Source organism: Vanacampus margaritifer, chromosome 18 (genome assembly GCF_051991255.1).
Source record: "Vanacampus margaritifer isolate UIUO_Vmar chromosome 18, RoL_Vmar_1.0, whole genome shotgun sequence".
Classification (NCBI taxonomy): domain Eukaryota; kingdom Metazoa; phylum Chordata; class Actinopteri; order Syngnathiformes; family Syngnathidae; genus Vanacampus; species Vanacampus margaritifer.
The window spans coordinates 12,604,888-12,630,429 of NC_135449.1; the positions used below are offsets into that span (position 1 = coordinate 12,604,888).

Here is a 25,542-nt window from a genome sequence, read left to right on the forward strand (position 1 = left end):
ACTGGATTCTCCGTAAAGCACGTGCACACGTACTCCATACTGGTGAAGTGCTTTGCCGTATCACAGCTAAACGTTCAAAAACAAGCACAATTGCAATCGTTCTCACTTGTTTTATTTTTCAAAGTCAGCTAAATAATCTTGCTTCTGGTCCTGCTAACAATATGCATTGGGTTAACATTCAGGGCTCTTTTTCTACATTTTTTTTTTTCTAAAACAAGGTGACAGATGTATATCAACTTAATCTGGTGGAAGATTTTCAAAAGCAATTCAAAGCTAATTTGATGTCATCCTACACTTCATGTCAAGTGGATTACGTTTTTGTATTCGCGCAGTTTGGAGAATAAAGGTCACATTGAAAACCAGGGGAATTATGAAATTATTATTCATATAATTGACTTAGTCATAAAACTAGTACTTTTCATCATTTTTTTCTCAATTATTACATAATTCTCCTTAAATGTACAAAATTATTCTCCTAAAAAAAATTTTTTTTCCTGCATTAAAAGTGCAGCATTTCATCTTAAAATTGTGACTTTACTCCTGAAATTGAATTCATTCTTATAATTCTATGATTTTAATTCTTGTAATAATGTTTCTTTTCAACGTGGCCCTCATACTGTATTCGTCCAGTTGTTTTGAGTGTCACCGTCAAGACTGATTTTCTGTCTGTTGACTATACTCCGAGACCTTTAATTTGATTTGTGACTAAATTGTATATGAGATCTGGGTGAACAAATATTAGTAAATCTAAAACACAAGGTAGTTTCGTTCCATTATGGAATCCTAGAAATTATAAATCCTTGTTTTTGGTTTTACTAAGACATTAAATATACAAGGTAATTTCGTTCTATTTTAGAATCCTAGAAACCAAAGTCCTTGTATATGGGGTACAAAGAAATAAGCACATAAGAAAGAAGAGAAATAAGAGAATAAGAAGTTCGAGTGGTTTTGATAAATTAAGGCTCGGACACTTTCGTTTGGGAATTAGCAAGTGTCTTTGAATATGGAAAGAGAAGGCCTATTAAACTGGTACCACAAAGGAGCGGCGGCTCTGGAAAAAAATAAAAATAAAAAAAGGAAAAGAAGGCTGAACTGGCGGGTTGTCTCCAAAATGGAGGGTGAGAGAGAATGATAAGAAGTGGAAAACAGGTTGTACATTGCTCAGTTACAGAATCAAGTAGCAGAATTAAAGTGTCATGCCCAGAATCTTTCAGGTGCCCACCCGAACCAGAGGAATCTTCCAAAGGTCCAGCTTTTCCTCCTCATCGGCCTGTGACTCGCTCCCAAATCTTGCAGGCCCCTATGTTAGCTAAAGTTGACCCGCCCACTGGTAACTCTGCTTTACAAACCTTTCTCTCCCACTGATGTGAGTGTGTGTTGATACAGAAACTTCCTCCTATGCAATCTGGTGGTGCCTATTGGCTTCAAGCAGTGCAGAGAGCGGTTACGGGACAAATGTTAATAGCAGATGATATCCGTGTTCTTTTTACACAATTATGTCCGCTTTTATAGTAATAATAATATTTTAATGTATTTTTTTTAATTTTTATTTATTTATATTTTAAAAAAAATTGGTTTTTTTTGTAAATTAAAAAATATATATATATATATTATTATTTTCTCTCCCTGATAATTAGGCTCTTACGCGAGTAAATTACTTAACCTTGTCGTCTTAGACCTTTGTTTCCCCTCCCTGAGTGTGTTGTTTCAGATCTGGTCTTCGCTCCCAAAGCAGATGAGGAGGCTGCGGCTTTTGTTGATCTGGCCCTCACTGATTGCACTCTGAAAACAGGACACGCCCCTTCGGCCTCCACCTTGCATTCGCAAGTGTTCCGAGCAGCCATTTTGAAGGGCATTCCCAAGTCTGTGGCACAGGCCATGGAGGCCAATCAGGATCTTCCCAGTGCTGAGGTTGACCGGTGGTTGTCACATCTTAAACATCATTTAAGGAGACATGCTAAAGAAAAAGAGTCTAACGTAGACAAACACAAAAGTACAGAAACACAACTTGCTATGGTGCAGTTGCAAAATTTGAAAAAGCAGGACAAAAACACTCTTGCTGTGATCGCATCTCCCTCTGTCGATTTCGAGTGCATGATGTATCAAGCAGGTTCATTCATGAGTCAAGGTGCGCCCCCTGGGTGGCTTAACATGTGCTTCAATTGTGGACGGCCTGGTCATTGGGCCCACGATTGCAGACAGCGACCTCAAGCGTCTGGGTGGAGAGGCAGAGGCCAAAAAACTGCACGCCGCAGCAACAACATTTCTCTGTGCCAAACCAACAGTATCTGCCTCTATCTGGTGGACAGTTTCCACAATGATGGTGTCCTGAATCCACATGCTCAGTGACTGTTCAATGTTTTTTCACAGAATCTTTTGCATTCTTTTGTGTTTGCACCTAACTGTCCAGTAAATCTTTTGGGCAGAGAGCTCCTCATCGCCACATGCCCTCTCATCAAATGCAGCCCTGATGGACTTATCCTGGAATTTCCGGATGATAACACCTACTGCTGCTCTGCCAGTTGTTGGCTCGAAGCTGAGCACTTCTGAGCTCTCTGGTCACCTTGGGTTTGTAACCTCAGATCTTATGATATGGTAACTGATTGTATGCATTGCACTCTGTACTATGGAAGATCAGGGGATTAGATGTATAGCGAGGCATTTTAGGAAATTGAGAACATATGGGAATTTAACATGGGCTGATTGGCAAAATTTATTTCACTCTTAATTGCTCTATTTCTTGTCGCTTCATACTTATTGGATTCTGTCTAATAAATTTTTACCCACTTCCGTTTTGGAGCACCGGCTTCTGGATAGGCACCATAGACGTGAAACAACAGACAGCAATTTTGCTGGTTACCTTCTTGATTTCTTTCCAACATCGCTGTGGTCCATGGATCCCACTGATGTTGGTCTCTGTAACGTCTCACCTGTTGTGTTTCAGATGAAACTAGGACAAATATGTTCCCCAATACTCTGTAAAAGAGGCTGGGATGATTGGCATTTCGGAAACAATTGACGGTTTGCTCAAAGCAGGAGTGTTGTGTGAAATTTCCGGCTCTGATTATAACATGCCTATTTTACCCGTTGAGAAGAAAGATACTGGAAAGTTCCGCATGGTCCACGACCTGCGAGCGATTAATGCGGCCGTCTCAACTCCTACTTTTTCTTTCCCGAATCCTCACTTGGCATTGTCTCAAATTGCATCAACCCACACTCATTTCACTTGCATTGACCTGGATAATGCTTTCTTTTGCATTCTACTTCACCCTTCAATGAAGCAATTTTTTGCTTTCACTTGGAATGGTGTTTGCTACTCCTACAATCGCCTGCCTCAAGACTTTGTCCTTTCACCTGGACTCTTCAACGACTGTCTTTGCCAGATGCTGTCTCCACTTGAACTACCCCCTGTTGTTATCCTGGTGCAGTATGTGGATGACCTCTTGCTGGCAGCTCCATCTGAAACTTCTTGTCTTGAAGCCACCAGGCCTTTGCTCTTCATCTCCTTGAAACAGCATCTTTCCACTGCTGCAGTTTTTGTGATTCCTGATTACAGTCGCATGTTCTATCTTGATGTGTCTGAAAAGGTCAGCAGTGTTTCTGCTGCCATTTATCAGAAGGGGGAAGGAGGAAGTCGACAAGTTTGTCTGTATGCGCATCAACTCCATTGGAAAAATACGAGCAAAGACACCCAATTTGCGACACCTATTGACAACCCGGACTTGATTCTTTTCACAGATGGATGTTGCTTCAAAGGCAACGATGGCCTACAATCTGGATTGGCAGTAACCCAACCCACAAAAACAGGTTTTGAAGAAGTCCAAGCAGAAATAATTTTAGGCTCTCAATCAGCACAAAGAGCTGACATTTTGGCATTAACAGCAGCCCTCAGATTGGCAGAAAACTAGTCAGTAAATATTTACACAGATTCGGCGTATGCACACACGACAGTTCATGTTGCATTAAAAGAATGGTAGCGAAACGATTTCCAAACTGTAACCGGTACACCTATTAAACATCAGGATGATATTCTTAAATTGCGAGATGCTTTACTGCTCCCAACAGCGGTGGCAGTAATAAAATGTAAAGGTTACTCTGGAACTAATGATTTTGTATCAGCAGGAAACAAATCAGCAGATTGAGCAGAGAAAAAGATTGCGGGGTACCGACCTACACTCCAACTAATTGTAAGTAAGTCTGAATGTGACAATCCACAGGAGGTGATAGTAGAATCAGCTAAGTTGTGGCAAGAAAAAACAAGACCAGAAGAAAAGAGTGTGTGGATGTCCAAAGGGGGACAAAAAGATGAAGCAGGTATATGGAGAAAAGAAGGTAAATGTATTCCATCCCAGAAACAATTGAAAAATCTAATTTCTGAAGCCCATGGAACATGCCATGTAGGTGTGAAAGAAACACTGAGACAACTCCACTCCTGGTGGCATCCTTTCATGAGATCAGTTGTTAAAAGTGAACTGCAGGACTGCAGTGTTTGCAGCAGGTTTAACAGTATGCCTACATCTAGACCTCCCCAGGGGCACTCACGATCCGGACGTGATTGCTCCAGGTCAGGTGGTTTCGATGGATTTCACTGACATGATAAAACCAGTGTCAGGTTACAGATATTTGCTGGTAATAGTGGACTCCTTTTCAGGATGGCCAGAGGCATATCCTTGCAAATCTGAAACAGCAAATATCGTGGTAAAACATCTAATTAATCATTACATACCATCACATAGGTTTCCTAGAAAAATTTGATCAGACAATGGAACCCATTTCAAAAACAAACATCTACAAGCAGTAGAAAAAGCATTGGGGCTAAAATACATTTGATTCAGTGTATCATCCCCAATCCCAAGGACAGGTTGAGCGAATGAATAGAAATATTAAAGAAAAATTGGCTAAAGCACTGGCCTCATCAAATTTGAATTGGCTACAAGCTCTTCCTGTTGCATTAATGAATGTGCGAATGTTACTTAACTCAGCCAAAGGCTGAACTCCGTTTGAATGTCACACCAACGAACCTTTTCCGGCTCCAACAGCTCCATTGGAAGAGAACGTTCCAGGACCTCCAGAACTCAAACAACTAACATTTACTAACAAAAAAACAACCAGATGCTCCTTCAGAAATAAATGATTGTGAATATGTATGGTTGAAAGTGATTAAACGAAAATGGTCTGAGCCCAGGTGGACTGGACCCCACAAGGTGACGGAGAGGACATCTTCTGCACTTCGCCTGCACAGAAAAGGTGATACGTGGTATCACATCTCCTCCACCCGACCGGCAAGGACACCGTCTGGAGCCATTGTCCCTGCACCAGGCAAACACCCAACAACAACCGAGAAGCAAGCCGGCTCCCACTGACATCGTTCTATTAAAGGTTGAGTTCACGGTATACGGGCAGAATAATCCCGGTGACTCATCCTGGGACCAGGCAGTCTAACCTAAGGTCCTGAAGAAGCTGACAGCGGCCTCCAACAGCAACCCAAGAACATCATCTCATCCGACGAAGAGGACGAAGATCCCGCTGGGATTTTTCTCTGAAATGTTTATCTGCTTGTCGGACTCTTTTGAGTCCGAAAGAGGGATTGAAGAGGGTCTTCTGCCCAGATTTAGTCATAATTGTTTTAAATTATTATTTCCCCAGTAGACCTTTTATCTGTGGATGTGTCTATGTGAGTGATGTCACAATTTCTGCTCGTGCCGGTTTGTCTGGGAGGCCTCCTCTATTTCCACAACAATAGACCATTTGTCTGTGGTTGAAGTCAATGTGTATTGAATGATATCTGTAAAAGTCTTATCTCATGTCTGGTGAACTCCGGGTGGGCTGGGGGCTTGGGGGTTTTGTGGTACCGCCCTTCAAGATAGTATAAGAATGTTGTAAGTTCTCTGAAATCTTCGCACTAGTGAGAGGCTGCCGCCATTGTCTGGGAACTCACTTGTGCCCGGAATATTCTGTAGAAATAAAAGCTTCCAAGTGACTGTTCATCGATCTCCAGCCTGCATTCGGATAACCAACATTCTCACTACCTGAAAGAAAACGAACATGCGGAAGAAAAAGATCCTTTTCTTCAACACCCTCCTCGTTCATTTTGTGGCTCTGGGCTTTGCTCTGGCCCTCCTGTCATCACTCTCACTCTCACTCTCACACTCACACACACACACACTCTCTCACACTCACACTCACACACACACACACACACACACAGGGAACTCTACTAATCTTTGCTAAATCCATGCCAGCAATATGCAAGACAATACATTTCCACTAGATGGCAGAAGCTAGGTCTGTCTGTATGGATTTCAATGCTGAACTTTTTGTGTGCTGCTGCGGGTAAGCGATTAAGATGATCGCCTCCCACCACGTGGACCCAAGTTTAAATCACCAACCAAAAAGGACAAAAAATAAAAAAATAAAAAATAAAAAAAAGGCCAACTTGACTATGCTTAAGAGCTGAACTGTTGCATTGGTGCAATTGAAAAAGTAATTTTAAATAGAGCGTAAGCACTATAATTTGACAATGAACCAAACCAAAGGATACCATGACTATACAAGTATTAGATGTGCATATTTTAACACCCAAACATCACAAAGCATTTTTTTTATTAAAATGGGGAAAAAAGACAATTCCGTCTATATTAGTCCATGATTTTTATTTTTTATTTTTAAATCAGCATGCCAGTCTTGCATGGCACCTGTCATTACCTTAATGACAAATGAGTTTGAAAAACATCTATGTAAAGGACTATAGTATGTTTAATCATCTGTTTAGTCAAGTCAGAATATCCATGTACACATTTAAAAGTGATACACGCATGTTATCCATGAATGCATTTAAAATGTCCTGCACAGCATCGACTTAGGGAAAACCTTTTTGGGATAAAGATCTAATTTGGTGTGTTCACGTACATCACAAGTATCTATAGCCATCAATTTGTCAATTGTCAACCTGTCAGACACTCATCCCCGCACCAATGTCATATTCGACTGTAGAAGCTGCATAAGACCCAAGCTAAAACAGCAGGGGTGTCCTCAGTGTAAAACAATGTTTGTGTGACAATGATTCCCCAATCCTGGTTCTCAAATCGGTAGAATCATGCAGGTTTTAGAGGTTTCTGTCCTCCTACACACCTGACTCATACAATCAGCAAGGTGTGCAGAAACATATCACAATCCTGATCTTTAGAATCAGGAGTGATGACAAACATCTCAAACCTGGAGGACTCCAGCTCTTGAACAGGATTTGGGAAGCCTGCTCTACAAGGTCAACAAATCTTCTGTTCATTAGAGATATAAAAGTTTCCTACTAAAAGTGCATTTTATTAAATTTATCTAACCCCCCCCCCCCCCCCCCCTTAAAAAAAAAAAAATAAGTCACTCAGAAGATAAAATTTGAGCCATTTTATTCAGTTGATATAGACAAGTACACACTTCAAACATTAACTACCAACACAACATCTGCAGAGTCATCCTCCATTCTGTCACTCAGTTTGAGACCCTCATCACTCTGGTGTTTGTTGCTTTGCTGATAACTGACGATGTGCTCCGTGAACCATGAATCAAAGATCCGAGTGTCGTTGTGGCTCTGGCCTTTGCCCTGGCCGTCCTCGGTCATGTTGTGGCTCTGGCCTTTGCCCTGGCCGTCCTCGGTCATGTTGTGGCTCTGGCCTTTGCCCTGGCCGTCCTCGGTCATGTTGTGGCTCTGGCCTTTGCCCTGGCCGTCCTCGGTCATGTTGTGGCTCTGGCCTTTGCCCTGGCCGTCCTCGGTCATGTTGTGGCTCCGGCCTTTGCCCTGGCCGTCCTCGGTCATGTTGTGGCTCCGGCCTTTGCCCTGGCCGTCCTCGGTCATGTTGTGGCTCTGGCCTTTGCCCTGGCCGTCCTCGGTCATGTTGTGGCTCTGGCCTTTGCCCTGGCCGTCCTCGGTCATGTTGTGGCTCCGGCCTTTGCCCTGGCCGTCCTCGGTCATGTTGTGGCTCCGGCCTTTGCCCTGGCCGTCCTCGGTCATGTTGTGGCTCCGGCCTTTGCCCTGGCCGTCCTCGGTCATGTTGTGGCTCCGGCCTTTGCCCTGGCCGTCCTCGGTCATGTTGTGGCTCCGGCCTTTGCCCTGGCCGTCCTCGGTCATGTTGTGGCTCCGGCCTTTGCCCTGGCCGTCCTCGGTCATGTTGTGGCTCCGGCCTTTGCCCTGGCCGTCCTCGGTCATGTTGTGGCTCCGGCCTTTGCCCTGGCCGTCCTCGGTCATGTTGTGGCTCCGGCCTTTGCCCTGGCCGTCCTCGGTCATGTTGTGGCTCCGGCCTTTGCCCTGGCCGTCCTCGGTCATGTTGTGGCTCCGGCCTTTGCCCTGGCCGTCCTCGGTCATGTTGTGGCTCCGGCCTTTGCCCTGGCCGTCCTCGGTCATGTTGTGGCTCCGGCCTTTGCCCTGGCCGTCCTCGGTCATGTTGTGGCTCCGGCCTTTGCCCTGGCCGTCCTCGGTCATGTTGTGGCTCCGGCCTTTGCCCTGGCCGTCCTCGGTCATGTTGTGGCTCCGGCCTTTGCCCTGGCCGTCCTCGGTCATGTTGTGGCTCCGGCCTTTGCCCTGGCCGTCCTCGGTCATGTTGTGGCTCTGGCCTTTGCCCTGGCCGTCCTCGGTCATGTTGTGGCTCTGGCCTTTGCCCTGGCCGTCCTCGGTCATGTTGTGGCTCTGGCCTTTGCCCTGGCCGTCCTCGGTCATGTTGTGGCTCTGGCCTTTGCCCTGGCCGTCCTCGGTCATGTTGTGGCTCTGGCCTTTGCCCTGGCCGTCCTCGGTCATGTTGTGGCTCTGGCCTTTGCCCTGGCCGTCCTCGGTCATGTTGTGGCTCTGGCCTTTGCCCTGGCCGTCCTCGGTCATGTTGTGGCTCTGAGCATTGCTTTGATCCTTCTCGGTCATATTGTAGCTTGGGGTGTCGCTCTGGCGCTCCTTTGTCATGTTGTGGATCTGAGCATTGCTTTGGGCTTCCTCGGTCATGTTGTAGTTTTCATGGTCATGGCTGAAGGAGTCCTTTTGGTCATCAGTTTTTTGGGTTGAATGTTTGACTTCAACCCACCCTAAATCAAATTCTACATGAGTTGCACATTAAGAAATTACAGAGAATGCAACAATAGTTTAGACATACTACTTCCTCAGTTACTTTGAGTATTCAGTCTTTATCTAGTGAGAATTTGTTTTTGGTTCAGAGACCATGTTAACCAGCAAGGGGACTGGCAAAAAAAAAAAAAAAAAAGTTACCATGGCTCATCTGTCTGCCTAACAAAGTCAATATTACAGCTTACAAGAACAGTAAACAGGTTTAACTGCAGAACAGGGATGTCAAACTGCAGCTGATTCCAATTAACAGAATCATTATCAGGCTTATTATGAATCAGCCGTGTTAAAGAAGGGAAATATCCAAAACCTGCTGGACTGGATCTCACCATCCCTGCTGTAGACAATTTAGTCTTTGTGTTACTATGCAAGATTTGATTGACTTTCTAGTCATACTGTTGTGCTATTTGAATATAAAATAAGCAGTATCTTACCACTTTAGTAGTTTTTACATAATAAAAATTTAGAGAACCAAGTCAAATTATTTTTTAGTCATGTTCTAAAGTAACCAGTGCCCAAGTGAAGGATTTAGGCTACTTTACCCACCTGTTGAAACACCCAAAAAGTTTCATGTTAACACTAAACAGGACAGAGTTCCCATTATGTAAAGCAATTTGATTAGTTGAGATCAATAACACACATAATAAAAATTCTGAAGTAAAATGTGCCTTGGCTCAATCTTAATCAGAAAAGAGTAATTCTAATTGTCTTACCTTTAGTTTGTTGCTTCAACATAGAATCCAAAGACTGGAGAAGTTCTAAAGTCTTCTTGAGTGAAACATCATTGGCAGAGACATCTATAAAAAAAAATGGGGAGGAAGTGGGAAAATAAATTATTACATAAAATCTCACTCAAAGATCATGTTCTCAACTGGCACATAGCTTGTGTTGCGCCAACTGAAAAACAAAGGACTCACTTGAGCTTTTGGTGAAACAAACATTCAATTTCTAACGCAAATTTAATAATGATAATAACAATCCACATTACCTCCACCCATCAAGAGGGCATTCACCAGAAAACTCAAGAGCCAAACAGCAGCCATCGCTTCCATGACAGTTGCAAGAAGGATGATTAGATTAGTTTTTAAAGCAGGTGACAACTGCAGCTAATTGGCTGTAATTCGCAACAGCTGTACCACTGCAATGTAGCTTGCCTTTCTTTTTTCTTTTTTTAATGTCCAGGTCTGTCTGAATGGTCAATCCTGAGCTTCTTTGTGGCCAAGTGGTTAAGATGATTACCTCCCAACAGCGGGACTCAAGTTCAAGTCACCAACCAGCTGAGGGAAAAAAAAAAAGAAAGAAGAAGAAGAAAAAAAAAAAGGTCAATTTGATAAATCTTGACAGCCTGTGAAAAAAAGTAGTATTAAAGCAATTTAAAATAAACTTTTAAAATGCAATGTAAGCATTTGAATTTGAAAAAAATCACACACAGATTTTATATATATATATATATATATATATATATATATATATATATATATATATATATATGAAAGCAATCAGCACATAAGTCTTGTATTGCACCTCTCTTTACCCTAATTAAAAATAATGTTTGAAAAGCATCCATGTAAAAGACTATAGTATGTTTAATCAAAATTTTAGTCAAGTCAGAATATGCATATACACATTTAAAAGCGATCAGCATACAATTCATGAAAATGACTTACACGGCATAGACTTTTGTTTTTTTAGAGTTAATTGCATGGGGCGGTGTGGTTCAGTGGTAGAGTAGTTGTCTCCCAACCAAGAGGTTGTGTGCTCTATGCCATGACATTGTGACTGTGTCGAAGTATCCTTGAGCAAGATACCCGGTACATGCATATTTTTGGAATGTGAGAGGAAGCCCAAGAAAACCACAAGTAGCAAAAGTACTCACATTATGTACAAGTAATTGTGCTAGACTGGTAAAAGAAACAAGTACTGATTTAACTGTACTTTATTGACAACCATGAATCACAAAAATGTTCCCCATTTTCTTACATTCTTTTATCAAATGCGGATTACAAGGTGTGACCATATGTTTATTTCAAGGGCTTGAATAAAAGACTAAACATTATTTACCCAAATTGAGTTCAACATATGTTTAAATCCACATCAATTGAGGTTGACATTTTTTTTCACCCATGTAGTAACTAGCACAGCTGGTGCTAATTAAAGTCAATTATCAGCAGCTGTGGTCGCTTGTCACCTGCTATAAAAGCTCATGTTGTATGTTATTCTTTACACCTATTACTGAGAAGATGGCGGCTCTTTGGCTCTTGGTTGTGGTGCACGCTGTCTTCATGGGCAGAGGTAGTTATTTGTAAATACACATCTGTTTTAAAAAAAATCTGAGTTTTTGTGTCTCCAGATGCTTAAATCGTCTTTGTTTACAGGTCTTTGCCTTCCACGTGGTGCTGCACAAGGTGAATGTAATACTTTGCCTTAAAAAAAAAAAAAAAGAAAGTACAAAGGGCGCAAATGCTGATTAAATGTATATTGAGACTTGTATTTGCTACAGATATGCTTCATGATGTTTCGCCCAAGTTTTTGGAGCTTATTGAGTCTTTGGATGCCATTTTGAAGCAACATGCTGAACGAGGTGCAAACTTTATTTATTTTTGGTCAATTGTTATCAATTCACTCACATTTACTAGGAGTGGAATGTGGGCCTGTTTTGTTAAATGCATAACTTTTCTGTATGAACTTGTGGCAAAGTAGTTTTAAACTAAGTACTGCATGTTTGCAATGGCTCAAAAGTAAAGATTTCAAAAATCATGGTAGGAGGACTCAACCTGGACACCCTTATTTTACAGTTACAGTGGTACCTTGGCTCACAAACTTAATTGGTTCCCACAGCGTATGTGAGCCGAAAAGTTCGTCTTCCAAACAAGTATTTCCCATAGGAAACCATTGAAATGAGAATCCGTTCCCAGGTCCCCATAAAACACAATTTTCTACTAAAAAAGCCTTAAAACTACACAAAATATACCTTATTTTATGTATAATAAATGTGCTATTGTAATTAAAGAAATACACTGTACTGTATAATAAAGTGTTTTTATTTGCAAAACTTGCCTTTGTGATGGTACAGTAGTTGAAGGCTTGATGGAATGGAGTGGGAGGAGGAAGGAGTTACTGTTTGGAAGGAGAGTCCTCCGGTGTGGCTTCTCTTCTTTGCTTCTTACGAGACTCTTTATCCTTGTTGCTGACTAAAAACCTCTTAATTGACACCTGTTTCTTTCTGAGTTGTAAGGTCTTACGAAACTGAGGCATCACATTATCATTCATCATGTTGATGATTCTCATAGCCACAGTCTTTTCTGAATGGTACTGTTCGACAAAATCCTGCACATCACTCCGCTAACATGGTCTTGATGCTCTCACTTGATGCTGACAAACGCGCACCTCGTTCGTGTTTGTCGATGATCTCCTTCTTCTGCTCGACCGTAATTTTCTTCAATGTCTTCTTAGGCTTAACACTAGCCTTTTGTGGGGTCTTTTTTGGTCCCATGGTAGCAAAAGCACTCCAAAATGTCTACCGAACACAAACCACGTCCGCACTCAAAGGGGGTGACGAACTGGGACGCCGTGAGCGTGCGTCGATTTCTCGTGTCGCGAGATTTGGTTCGTCCGCCGAAAACTAGTTCGTCAGCCGAGACAAAATGCTCGCGAATTTAATGTTCGTGAGCTGAAGTACTACTGTATGCTACTTTTTTAATGAATGCCTTTTTGTACAATGCGCAGCAAAAGTTGAACGCCGGGACCACGTGAGCCACGACCAGGGCAGCCACAACGTGAGCCACGACCAGGGCAGCCACAACGTGAGCCACGACCAGGGCAGCCACAACGTGAGCCACGACCAGGGCAGCCACAACGTGAGCCACGACCAGGGCAGCCACAACGTGAGCCACGACCAGGGCAGCCACAACGTGAGCCACGACCAGGGCAGCCACAACGTGAGCCACGACCAGGGCAGCCACAACGTGAGCCACGACCAGGGCAGCCACAACGTGAGCCACGACCAGGGCAGCCACAACGTGAGCCACGACCAGGGCAGCCACAACGTGAGCCACGACCAGGGCAGCCACATGCAGAATGATGCCTTCAGCCATGAAATATGGAGCTTGAAATTGAGCAAGGACTACCAGAACGACACAATGAGCCACAACTCCCAGAATGATGAAAATCTTGAAGAGGGTGATGATGTCTCAGACTTCCTGAATGACAGAATGGTAGATGACTATGTGTCAGGGAATGTTTAATGTGTGCTCTTGTCTTGGTTGCTGCAGCATTAATAAAGGCTTGGCAGTGTCACGTTTTACTACCTGACTTATTGAGCCATTTTCAGTGTTCATTTACTTAACCGCTTGTCCTCACAAGGGTTGCGGGGGCGCTGGAGCCTATCCCAGCTGGCTACGGGCAGTAGGCGGGGTACCATTTTCAACAGTAAATTTAATATTTTGTCCAGAATTTGATGACTTGACCTTTAAAAACAACACACACACTTGCTGTCGACGGCAGATGACATTCCTGTGCTGAGGAAATGGCTTACGACCAAGCTGTGATTGGTCATTAGCTATTTCCTTAGCACAGGTGATGTTGGCAGAAAAAGAAAGTATTGATCATGAAAATAAAACAAGGTTATCACAATTAGACAAAGTATCTTGATGTTAAAAATGGCTTGAGACAAGTGTCTTTTTAAACTAGTGAGTCCAGTAGCCTACAACAAAATTGGGCTGCTGTAAAATTTTTTATTTTTTTTGATTCATTTATTTGATCATCCTCAACAGAAATGCAGATAAAAGGAAAGTTCCTAACCCTGGGCAAAAGAGCCAATCAAAGGCGTAAGATGAAGCAACATGCGCTGTGACCAGCCGGCCCACATGAACCGCGACACCCAGGATGATACCATGGGGTTTGAACTTGAGCAAGGGGCACCAGAATGATGAAACTACTCAGGTCATGTGTACATTAAAAAAGAAGAGGTAGTTCCAGAATTGAGGACAATTTGTCCCATCAAATTTTAAATAACCCACATAGAAACTGTTAGTATTTTAAGTAAATGTACTTGTCCAGATACCAATCTAAAAGCTTATTTTTAAATGACTAAAATCTCACGCACTTCCTAAAAATCAGTTTCTCTTCCCAACTGCCCTCCAACTGACCAAATTTTAAATCTCAAAATGTAAAATAATTTTTTTGGTGTCTGTCAGAATATTGCTCACATATTCATTCTTGCGCCACTGTTGGATGATTAAAAAAGTCACAGAATGCTCCCACACCCAATGAAACTTCTACAATCACATCAAATTTTCTCAAGTTTAAGATTATGAAAAAGTACATCTTTAATCCAATGTGGTACTATAGGAGGAGATTTATCTTTCCATTTCAAAAGAAATAAGTGCTGTGATTGCAAGGTTGAGAAGGCCTAACTCTTTTGCACCCTGGCAGGTAGTCCAAAACCCTCAGATCCAACCCCGAAAAGCACCATCAATGGATTCATGGGTAATTTTTACCCCAAGTACAACAGAAAGCGTATTATAAATACCATGCCAATAATGTTGCATCCTGGGGCCAAAAAAATCTTGACAATATGTTCTATGAAGCCACTCCAGTCTAAATATGGTATACTGGTTATTATTGCGTTAGTGGAATATGAATTAAATAGCAACATCCAGCACTTTTGATCAATGTCAGAAGGCGGCCACTTTGCCGCTTGCTGTCTAGTGAAAGTGGCATTGCAGTTGCTCAGATCTCAGGTAAGAACCAATCACAGCTCAGCTTCAGAAAACAGGTGAGCCATGATTGGTCGTGGTCTCCTGGACGCCACCCTGGAGAGAGGTTCCGGGCATCGGTGGTGATAGATATTATAACATTTTTAATACTCCATTTCATATATCAACCATTGTTACACACTATTAACATTTTAATTCTTTATATTAACCTTGTCGAAATGTTTTGTGTCCTGTGCAGAGCAGATGGTGTTGATCTCGGTATAATCTGACCTTAAACTGGGACATACTATTTAGTCTAAAAAAGTTCCTTCTCAGCGTTTTGTGCGAAAACACATTTGGTCCTTGAGAACAGAATCTGTTTTGAACACCCACACCTGACTCTGTTTTCGCCATAGCTCATGGAAAAATACCCAGAGAGTATGTTTTGTCTACAAATGAAAGAGATGAGGTCTTTTTAACTATAAGAAATCATTGTACATGCGGAAGAACGACATTTGACGCTCTGAATCCCACCTGTTTAAGTGATGAATTAGAGGCTGTTATCTGTCCAGAGATCTCTGACTGATTAAAAATCATTTTTGCAAAGGTGTATTTTTCTTACATTAAGTCTATCTTCATTTTTGGAACACGCAAAGAGGACAAAATAATTTTATTCCTCTTACAGTGGGAGGCCCCCGGGGACGACACAGAACACGCTGGAGAGATTATGTCTTTCGGCTGGCCTGGGAATGTCTTGGGATCCCGTTGGAGGAGCTGGATGAAGTGACTGGGGAGAGGGAAGTCTGGGCTTCCCTGCTAATGCTGCTGCCACTGTGACCCGACCTTGGATAAATGGCAGAAAATGGATGGATGGATAATTCTATCCTGTTTTAGCCATTTCATTACCAATTTTGATGTGTGTTTGGGGTCATTCCTGTTGGAAGATCCATTTGCGTTCAAGACTCAACCTTTGGGCTGATGATTTTAGTTCATCTTGAAGAATTTGAAGGTAATTCTTCTACTGCACTATACCATTTATTTTCTGTCAAGTCAATAGTCAGATTTCCATCCAATTGTTTTGAATTTTTACAAAGCAAATTCACTGAAAATGCGCAAAACTTTTGCCCGTTTCCATCTGTTCTTCTGTTGCGAATATTGAGAGGGGACTCCGCCGCTGTAGGTGGTGGTATACACCATAGAGATGTGATCCACCAGTAGTTTAAAAGAAGAAGAACAGGAAGTGACGGCACCGTGCAATGACGTATGAGTTTGTTTTTGTCATTTTTAATAAACTGTAGCGTTTCTTTGCTGTTTTACATCTAAAATTGCATAAATATCTGCTTCTTCAATTCCAAAAACGATTTCTCTTTCGTCATCCCCCAAACATACATTATTATCCGACATTGCTTTTTAGTTTTTTCACCTGACAAAATCTTTGTTCATTTTAAAAATAATACTAAAATGGACTTTTCACAAGAAAACAGGTTCACAATCTTTGGAGATCGTAGTGTTTGTATTCTATGATCCCTATTAGTGATGTGTCAGTCGCGAACGAACCGGCTCTGAGAGCCGGATCTTTGACGTGAACGATGGGCCGCTTTTTTTTCTCTCTTTTTTTCTCTCTCTTTTTTTTCTCTCTAAAGCCGCATTTGATTGGTGAGTATGTGTGTGTGACGTCTCTGTGTCTGCGCTCAGCGCTGAGCAGCAAAGGGGGGGAGGGGCACACGACAGCACGCTGTAAGCAGTCACACACACTCGAACGCGAACAGGAGGGAGGAGACGAGAGAGGAGGAGAGCGCTTGTATAAACGGAAAGGTAAAAAAAACAGTTAAAAAATGAGTGACGAGAAAACGCAGCAATATATGGACACATTTCAATACAACAACTGACAAAACTAAGGCAGAGTGTAAAGTCTGCAAGACTAAAACTTCATATCGGAGAGCCTCTCATGTGCATTGTTGCCACTTCAGTCCCATCTGAAAGAATCTTCTCAAAAGCAGGACAGATATTAACGAAGAGAAGAAATAGGATCAGCCCCTCAAAGTTGAGGCAATTGGCATTTCTGAATGTAAATCTAGACTGAAGAACACTGTTTTCTGGATGCAGATTTTTTATTTTTTTTTTATTTTACACATTTTAATTTATATTTTGCTGTGCGATTCTGTTTGTCTGTTGTTTCACATGAAAATTGTTAAACCTTATTTAAGTTAATTTGTAAATAGTTCTAATTCTAATTCTAGTTCTAATTTGTTTGCACTTTCTATTTGAGTTTACAGACGCTCCCCTACTTACGAACATTCGAGTTACGAACAACGGTACATACGAACATTTCTGTGCGTGTGTCGGAAAATGTCCGGAAAGAGTTAGATTTTGTATTGTGCGCCTTTTTCCGAGTGTAGTGCTTCTTTCCGCCGCTAATACCGACGCTTGGCGCTGTGAGAGTTTACCCACGCTGTGAGAGCTCACCCAGCATCGACCTTCCTCTTCCTCTTCCTCTATTTTTTTTCTCATTACGTACTCATGGAAGAGATGGAGAAACTTCTCACCATTTGGCTCGAGGATCAGCAGCAGCGGCGTATTCTTCTGAGCCTTATGCTCATTCAGGAGAAAGCCAAATCTATCTTTGAGGATGTCAAGGCTAAGGCTGGGGAAAGCGCTGCCGAAGAAACGTTTTCTGCCAGCCACGGGTGGTTTTGTCGTTTCAAAAAGAGGGCTAATCTCCACCATGTGTCCGTAACCGGAGAGGCAGCATCTGCGGACAAAGAGGCTGCCGAGCGATTCCCCCAAGTGTTGAAGGAGATCATTGACGAGGGTGGCTGTTCGGCTAAACAGATCTTCAATGTCGACGAAACGGGTCTCCTCGACCCTCAACTTCTTCCTAAGTGTTCTTCTATCAAGTGTCTCTCGCTCTCTCTCTAACATTGTACTGTACGTACAGTACTGTACTGTACTGTATTCTCTCCATTTTATTAAAAGTTTTTTCAGTACAAACCAATGCGGTTTATTTGTATACAAGCCTTAAACATACTTATATAAACCTTCAATATACTTATATAGGCTTTAAACATAAATTAGAATACAAAATATAGCGCTGAAGCAAAATATAGCGCTGAAGCAACTTACGAACAAATTCACTTTACGAACGACCGCTCGGAACGGAACTCGTTCGTAAGTTGGGGAGCGTCTGTATAGTCAAGTTTACAAATAAAAGTGTATTTTATACAACAAACATTTGATATAGTGCAATTTTTTCACATTAGTAATTCATATTGCGCATAGTTTTAAATTGTTGTTGGTAATATATTTATTTAAGCGTCCAAAAATCTAAAGAGCCATTTGGGAGCCGAAAGAGCTGGCTCTTTTTAGTGAACCGAACCAAAAGGACCGGTTCCCTAAAAAGAGCCAGAATTCCCATCACGAATCCCTATTAAAATGACCTCAGAGCTGTAGTCACCCATAATCACAAATTAAGGGGCCATGCTTTGAATTTCATTTCATTGACAACTTTCCAAGTGACCAATATTGCTGTATGTATATTTTTGACCCAGCAGGTTCGGTCCCTTTTTAACCCACAAGTTAAAATAAACAAACTTAATTTAGTTGTATTATGTGTCCCAATCACTATCATAGAAAAATAGTTATAGAAATAACAGGGAATTCAAGACAGCCATGTTCTCTACACGTGTATGTAAACTTTATCACAACTGAACATTTTTCTCTTTTTCTCTTTTTCTCTCTTCCCGTTCTTTTGGAAAACTGATAACAAGTCCATATCAGATTCATAGCCTTCTACCATGCTAGAAATGTTACGGTTATTGGGTTCCGTACATGTTGCAGGACTCATTCTATATTTGAAATATTTTAAACAAGTGTTATCAGAGTCGTGAGAGCAATAAAATAAATTAAGATTAAAATTAGGTTAGTGCCAGGACAAGTAAATTCACACGTTTGAGGGTCATTTAAAAATTTATGGGACTTAAATTGCCCTCAATTCTGAAACGATCCTTTTGTTAATGTACACAACTTGAATTCGTACAAGTACCGCCATCCCTTTAATTAAAAGAAAGACTTCTAGCACTTCCATGACTTTATTAATGTTTCAGCCACTCTGACAAGAACACACATCAAATAGTCACTTACACGTGGGCCGGCACGTCGCGGCTCATGTTGTGGGCCGGCACGTCGCGGCTCATGTTGTGGGCCGGCACGTCGCGGCTCATGTTGTGGGCCGGCACGTCGCGGCTCATGTTGTGGGCCGGCACGTCGCGGCTCATGTTGTGGGCCGGCACGTCGCGGCTCATGTCATCCTTGGCTGCCAGTTGAAATTCATTTTAAAAAAAATGATATGAAATAATTTACAATATATATTCACACTGGTTATTATAATTTGTACCTTTTTTAGGAGAGATCTGCTCAAAATGATCCCAGACAGGGGATGTTCTCTTCTTTTTCGTTGTGGACTGGACGATGCGTCCATTGCAAAACGAATCCGATTGAATTGAGGTTTGAAGATGCGAGTTGTGTCAGTGTGTCAGTGTCACCTGTGAGCTCATTGTCGTCTCGGTGCGCCATTTTATTTCGAATCACCCACGAAACTATGTGTTGGCGATGACGTAGGAAGCCCGTCTGGCGAGGCTTCGGACGTAGCAACGCGCGTTCCGAGGCTTCGGGCGTGGCCACAAGCGTTCCGATGCTTCGGGCGTGGCCACAAGCGTAATCGACACATGCCTCGATGCGCGCTTTGCAGATTTTTTTTCCGGTTTACTCGGCACACGCATGGGCGCCTCGGCACAGTAGGGCACATCACTAGTGCTAGGTAACATTTGATTAATCAAATCTCTGTTTGTGATAACTAAGAATTGTAATTTCTACAGATGTGACGTCCAGTGATGTTTCACTTGAGGGGGCTTTTGAACTTCTGCACGCTTTGAGTTTTGTAATGAAGCTGCAAAATAAAAGTGAGGAAAAAATTGGGTGTTTGGCCATTGGACTGCTTGGTTCTGTTGATTGAAATGGTCATGTTGGATTGAAAGAGAAGCCTAAACCAAAACAAATTTGTGCAAGAATTAATGCATAAATCTAGCACGTGCAAGGTTTTCTTGAAGAAAAGTGTTTCATCGAAAATGTTGACAATTTATTCAAAACTTCAGAAAGTTAACTGAATGTAGTATTATGCCAACAGGCGGATGGACACAGATTATTGTACCTTCTGCCATCTAGTGGAAGCACATTTTAATAGTTCTGAATCGCTGGCATAGTGGTTGGAAATCATGACTGACCTGTTTTTAAATGATCTGAATGGCAACAACTTTTTCTTCCCAACTGGCAGCCAAGAATGATGCTATGGAGGACCACGCCAGTGGCAACATGAGCCAGGAGGACCACCACGCCAGTGGCAACGTGAGCCAGGAGGACCACCACCACCACGCCAGTGGCAACATGAGCCAAGAGGACCACCACCACCACGTCAGCGGCAACATGAGCCAGGAGGACCACCACCACCACGCCAGCGGCAACATGAGCCAGGAGGACCACCACGCCAGCGGCAACATGAGCCAGGAGGACCACCACCACCACGCCAGCGGCAACATGAGCCAGGAGGACCACCACGCCAGCGGCAACATGAGCCAGGAGGACCACCACCACCACGCCAGTGGCAACCTGAGCCAGGAAGACCACCACCACCACGCCAGCGGCAACATGAGCCAGGAGGACCACCACGCCAGCGGCAACATGAGCCAGGAGGACCACCACCACCACGCCAGCGGCAACCTCCAAAATGATGAAAGTGACGATGTCTCAAACTTCCTGAATGACCGAATGGAGGACGACGTGGCAGATGTTGTGTCAGTGAATATTTGACATGTGCTCTTGTCTTGATGGCTGCGCCCTTAATTAAAGAATGGTCTTCTTCAACCTTTCATTTGACTAATTTATGTCTGACAATTATTTTGCTTTGGCACTTTTTTGGGGTGTGATGGTGGACATTAGTCAGATGTACAGTTAAACTCTTATATTTATATATATATATATATATATATATATATATATATATTGTTTTTTCTTTTTTTCCTCTTTGCATGGTCTCCACTTCTTACAAATGCTAATCCATGCATTGCATCTCGGCTAGATAAATGCAATGCATTCCATTTTGTCCACCCTTAACCATATCAAGTTTGGAAAAATGCTGCTGTTTATCTCCTTACTTGTGTTCTGGCACAGGCTGTCTTTATAGACTGAGGTAATTTTTTATGAATTTTTGACATTCACATATATGCTGAAACTATTGTCTCAAAATGCTTAAATCGATTTGTGTGCAGGACTTTGATTTTCCACCTGGTATTGCACAAGGTCAATCACATACTTTGCTCAAAATAGGTGCGCCAGACAAAAACGCTGATTAAATGTTTTTTAAGACTTGTCTGCTACAGATATGCTTCATGTTTCTAGTATGATTAGATTACACTCGTTTTTATTTTGAATGTAGAGATGAGATTCAGCTGCTGAAGAGTGGAGGGGTGGATCTATTCACAAACAAAAAGCTTCATATTTTGGGTGGTTGGAATGTTAATGTAAAATTATAATTCAAAGTGGCCCTCAGTCTTGCATCTTTCTATTTTTCTGTATGTGGCCCAAAGAGGCAAAAGTTTGGATGAGCCAGGACAATGTGGCAGATGTGTTGGTGAAATTTTAACCTGTGCTCTTGTCTTGGTTGCAGCATTAATAAAGGCATGTAAGTTTTATGACATTCTATCTGACCACTGTTTTCCTTTTTTGTTATGAGTGAGGGACAGCTTTCAATTTTGTCATCAAAAACACTTAAAACGAGTCAGGTAGCCTATAAGCTACAAAGATTTCTGATTATATGGCACGCTTTGGTCGATCTATGTTTCTATACCCTCAACTACTAACTTCAATTGAGAGATTTCACACTTTCTCATCAAGGCCTTTCAATTTATTCAACTTCAATGAAAAGAAACTTTGCTTTGAAATTGGACTGACAACTTTGGTGCTGTTAAGTCCATCTATCATATTCATTTTAGGCAGCTGGCCAAGGTGAAGCCCCACCTTTCTCAACAGCAACTCTAATCCATGCCTTGGTTCCATCTCGCCCGGTTTACTCAGCCAGTCCTCCCTCAAGCGGCTCCAGTTGGTCCAAAAATGCTGCTGCTCATCTCCTAACTGGTGCTCATAGGATGAGGGCATAACTCCAGTTCTTGACTTCCTGCTAGATCTCATTTGAAGATTCTTCCAATCTTGAAATAGTCTTAGCCCACATTACCTCTGATCTCCACCGACGCACCTGCCTCAGGTCGGCAGAGGTGATTGAGCCTTTTCACTTGCTGGTCCCTCCCTCTGAAACCACCTTCCATTAATTTGGAGATCCTCCCCTTGAGCCACTTTTAAAATATCTTTATTCTTTGGATTTTAACTGCTATCGTTTTAAATTTAGTCATTACTTGACAGATTTTTGCACTATGATCAGCCAAAAGTTTTAAGTACCGCAATAAGTCTCAAACTTAAGGGGGGGAAAAAAAAAATGTTGAGAATCATACTTTGAGTTATATTTTAAAATGAGGAAAAGTACCAAAGCTTTATAGAAACAGTTAGATAGAACATTAACATATAGTATAGGGGGGGGTGAATTTATCCCAATCCAATTTGGACCCAGTTCTTAGCATGACAGCCATGTTTGAAAAGAAGACCTTCAATCATGTGATCACAGAAGAGCAGCAGCAATTTTTTATTAAATTGTTTTATTGAAGTTGCTGCGTGTTAAGCGGGAAGGGACAAATGTGGTGGATGGACGGCTGAGGATTTCTCAGCTTGGCCTTGCAAACGCAAGCTTCCGAACTCTGGTGGAATAACGGCCTGCAGACGGGCTCCGGCTCGCCAGCCGGGAGGGGCTCGGAATTCTGTGGAGAACCCCAGAGGAACAATGAGGCACTCAGCGCGTACAAGTCCATGGTGCGCTTTTGCTCAAGACTTACTTTTGGTGGGTACGTTTCACAGTCCAGTTCTCCCACTTGTTGGTGCGCGTTGTAATAGGACGCTTGGCAATAGACGTGATTCTGCAAAAGACAACAAGTCAGATTACTTGGAAAAAAAAATGGCAACAAGCTAAGCTAACTCACAGCTCGGTCGGGGCAGCGAGGCGTGCAGGCGGCAAACGTGTGCTTGGACTGTCGGGGACACGTGGTCTCCACCAGGGCAAACTTCAGACGGGTGATGGTGCCGATGTTCACGTTGTCCTGAAGACAAGGTGGTCAATGAAGTCAAAATGCGTGAGGTTTAAAGAAGAAAAAATAAATAACGAAACACGAGTCCTTACCGCGGCGGTGAGCTGAGCCACTTCCATCAGGGTGAAGTAATTGTGGTATTCGCTCTCCCGGTTGAACTTGAGCACCGCCTCCTGCACGGCGCTCACGCCCGTCGGGTTGTCCAGAGGCAACAACTCTGGGCAGGAGGGGCAAACCATCAGCAGCTCCTTGTCAGCCAGTTCTGCACACAGGTGGCACATTTGGTCACTAGCCAAAAGACAAGCAACATGTAAATTAATGCTGCTTTTTACTTTGTTCCTGCTTGTTTTAGGAATTGTGTGCATTTGATTTATACAGCACCAAAAATTTACTTAGTCGCCATGTTTACTTGCTATGGCGTGAAAATAATGGATACAATTTACATTGGCTACAAGACTAACTTCCATGCTGAAGATTAAACCTTTTTTCAAATTAAAAAAAAAAAAAAAAAAGAGACACGACTCCCAGCTACCACAGATGCAGACTAGTTCAGTTTGCCATCTATTGAAAACGGATTACACAAGTGCTTCACCAGCTAAAAATGGTGGGCCGGGCTCTTGGAGGAAAAGAGGGAAAAAAATAGCATCACTTCAACCCCAAGATGCTGGCCCACAGGCATCTGCCTGACATGCCAGATGGCCAGTCCAACCACTCAAACAAGCTGACATGGAGTGTGTGATGACCTGGTCTGGTGGTGCATTCGTATTTGGTAATTTTGGCCGCGCCCCACATCACCCAGAATTCAACACTGCAGGTAGCCACTGCGCCCTGGAAACAGAAAACAAACAAACAAACACTTACAAGTCAGCATCAGAAGCAGCTGTCAACTTGAGACCGAAAGAATATTCACCCGTTCGTCCAGCCGCCACAGTTGACATTCGTTGGCAGGTTTGGGGTTGCTGAAGTGACATTTGGTCTGCACAAGCTTCACGTTCACATCGATGTGGCAACCGCCGGAAAACTGAAAGACAAAAAGAGAGTCATGAGGGTGTTAAGACACTTTTTACCTTCTCACCATCAACATGCGCCTCTCATGAGTCACTCTTGATGCCATTTGTGCCACTAACCATGCTAGGTGGCTAAATGTTAGCATTGCTACAAAAAAAAGCATGGTCAATATGTGTTGGCATTTGAAAGTAGTATTTTTTTTTTTAAACAACAAATGAATGTTGTTTTACCAGTAAAGGAATATAAACTATCATCATGCTAAGTGCTAACCTGTTGGTAACTGCTGCTCTGGACCTCCTGCAGCCTGAACTTGAACCCGTGCTTGTGCCTCCTGTTGATGTTCTGGACGGCCATGCCAGCCGCCGCCTTCACACTGTCCTCGCCGCATGTCACCGTTTGTGTCACCACAAAGCCTGGCAGAGCCACCGCGCAGCAGAGCAGAACCGCAAATAGGTGAGTCGCCATCATGACAAACGATCAAGAAGCGCAAGCAACGCACTGCAGCCGTAAAGGACAAACTGCTCGCAAGCACTTTAAGGAGGCTGATGACCAATCACAGAGGAGGACAAATGCCTGACACCTGTGTGCGCAATTAGCACACAGGTGTGGTGGGCGGGTCTTCAATCAATCACCATGGTGACGACTCATTGCAATCTGCAAATCATTGATGATCCCCTATTAATGGACATTCCAAATGTATGAAAATGCAATACATAGGATTGGGTTAAAAAAAAAAAAAACAGCAAATTTGAAAATATTTAAAAAATGCCTTTTTTTTAAGAAAAAGTCATTATTTTTTACAAGGAAAAAAAATCCCAAGTAGTATATTAACAATTATTCTTTTTCAAACAAGTTCGATTTCTGTTTTTTTTTGTTTTTGCGGCAATACAAAATATGTTTAAGCCAAATTTAGAATCCTATGAAAATATTTCAGTTGAAATATTTCAAATATGGATAAATGAAAAATCACCTCCTCCAAAATATTCAGAATGAAAAAATATTGAAAAATCTCAACATGCGAGTTCATGCAGTTGCTGAACCGCGAGTAGCCAAAGCACAGGAGGGGGAGGAGTTTCCCCACATGCTGAGTGTTCCTTTGATCGTATTGACCCCCAGAAAACGTGCTTTTAGCCTGGTGCTAAAGCAAACTCTTCTCCTTCTTTTTAACCAATTTAAGCAGGAAAATCGAATTTTTCAAGGGAGTCCTGAGGCGCACTAAAACACAATTCAACATCACATGCAGTTAAAACAGTCCATTAAAAACAGCAACAGGTTCATGACTTCATTTCCAGGTCCTTTAAAATGGTATCAAACTGAGGCGGCGGGCGCCCAGACGGAAGCAAATCCGGCTTGGTTCCTCAAACAAATCTCGTCCACACAGAAGCGTTTCAAGACTTGTGTGTGTCCAAAAGAAGACGCTGAGGACGTTTAACGGCTGTAATGTATATGCCAAGTCTGGAGTGGCGCTGTGGAGCAGCCACAGGGAGTTAACGGAAAGCGT

General features: G+C 42.6%; 3 protein-coding genes across 5 annotated transcripts; 1 reads left to right on the forward strand and 2 right to left on the reverse strand.

Moving 5' to 3' along the window:
• Positions 1-7,386: 7,386 nt before the first annotated feature.
• Positions 7,387-10,908, reverse strand: LOC144038181 (uncharacterized). Of its 2 annotated transcripts, XM_077550416.1 has the most exons (4): positions 10,765-10,908; positions 10,086-10,374; positions 9,811-9,894; positions 7,387-9,072 (listed from the first exon to the last, which is right to left on the reverse strand). In XM_077550416.1, the coding sequence occupies exons 2-4, from the start codon at positions 10,147-10,149 to the stop codon at positions 7,433-7,435; spliced, it is 1,788 nt and encodes a 595-aa protein (XP_077406542.1). In that variant the 5' UTR covers positions 10,150-10,374; positions 10,765-10,908; the 3' UTR covers positions 7,387-7,432. The 2 variants fall into 2 exon arrangements, with proteins under 2 accessions (XP_077406542.1, XP_077406543.1); XM_077550417.1 differs by lacking the exon at positions 10,765-10,908 and having other exon boundaries at positions 7,387-9,060.
• A 356-nt stretch (positions 10,909-11,264) lies between these two features.
• On the forward strand, positions 11,265-13,408 carry LOC144038494 (uncharacterized). 2 transcript variants are annotated; one of them, XM_077551040.1, is made up of 4 exons: positions 11,265-11,389; positions 11,473-11,502; positions 11,598-11,678; positions 12,824-13,408. In XM_077551040.1, exons 1-4 carry the CDS (start codon positions 11,308-11,310, stop codon positions 13,339-13,341), a joined length of 711 nt encoding a protein of 236 aa, XP_077407166.1. In that variant the 5' UTR covers positions 11,265-11,307; the 3' UTR covers positions 13,342-13,408. The 2 variants fall into 2 exon arrangements, with proteins under 2 accessions (XP_077407166.1, XP_077407167.1); XM_077551041.1 differs by lacking the exon at positions 11,598-11,678 and having other exon boundaries at positions 11,279-11,389.
• Positions 13,409-22,510: 9,102 nt separating this feature from the next.
• LOC144038382 (antihemorrhagic factor cHLP-B-like) lies at positions 22,511-24,574 on the reverse strand. Its single transcript, XM_077550848.1, has 7 exons — positions 24,312-24,574; positions 23,944-24,054; positions 23,777-23,861; positions 23,126-23,295; positions 22,929-23,045; positions 22,785-22,865; positions 22,511-22,709 (listed from the first exon to the last, which is right to left on the reverse strand). Exons 1-7 carry the CDS (start codon positions 24,507-24,509, stop codon positions 22,551-22,553), a joined length of 921 nt encoding a protein of 306 aa, XP_077406974.1. The 5' UTR covers positions 24,510-24,574; the 3' UTR covers positions 22,511-22,550.
• Positions 24,575-25,542: the final 968 nt, after the last annotated feature.

Bases quoted from the DNA above. Each gene is read 5' to 3' on its own strand.
- LOC144038181 (XM_077550416.1), bottom strand. From the start codon at position 10,149: ATGGAAGCGATGGCTGCTGTTTGGCTCTTGAGTTTTCTGGTGAATGCC. The intron at 9,895-10,085 runs GTAATGTGGATT...TTTTTTTTATAG, and splicing joins TGCCCTCTTGATGGGTGGAG to ATGTCTCTGCCAATGATGTT. The intron at 9,073-9,810 runs GTAAGACAATTA...CAACTCATGTAG, and splicing joins GTTGAAGCAACAAACTAAAG to AATTTGATTTAGGGTGGGTT.
- LOC144038494 (XM_077551040.1), top strand. From the start codon at position 11,308: ATGTTATTCTTTACACCTATTACTGAGAAGATGGCGGCTCTTTGGCTC. The intron at 11,390-11,472 runs GTAGTTATTTGT...CTTTGTTTACAG, and splicing joins CGCTGTCTTCATGGGCAGAG to GTCTTTGCCTTCCACGTGGT. The intron at 11,503-11,597 runs GTGAATGTAATA...TATTTGCTACAG, and splicing joins TCCACGTGGTGCTGCACAAG to ATATGCTTCATGATGTTTCG.
- LOC144038382 (XM_077550848.1), bottom strand. From the start codon at position 24,509: ATGATGGCGACTCACCTATTTGCGGTTCTGCTCTGCTGCGCGGTGGCT. The intron at 23,296-23,776 runs GTCATCACACAC...ACCTGTGTGCAG, and splicing joins CGAATGCACCACCAGACCAG to AACTGGCTGACAAGGAGCTG. The intron at 22,866-22,928 runs GTGAGTTAGCTT...TGTCTTTTGCAG, and splicing joins CTCGCTGCCCCGACCGAGCT to AATCACGTCTATTGCCAAGC.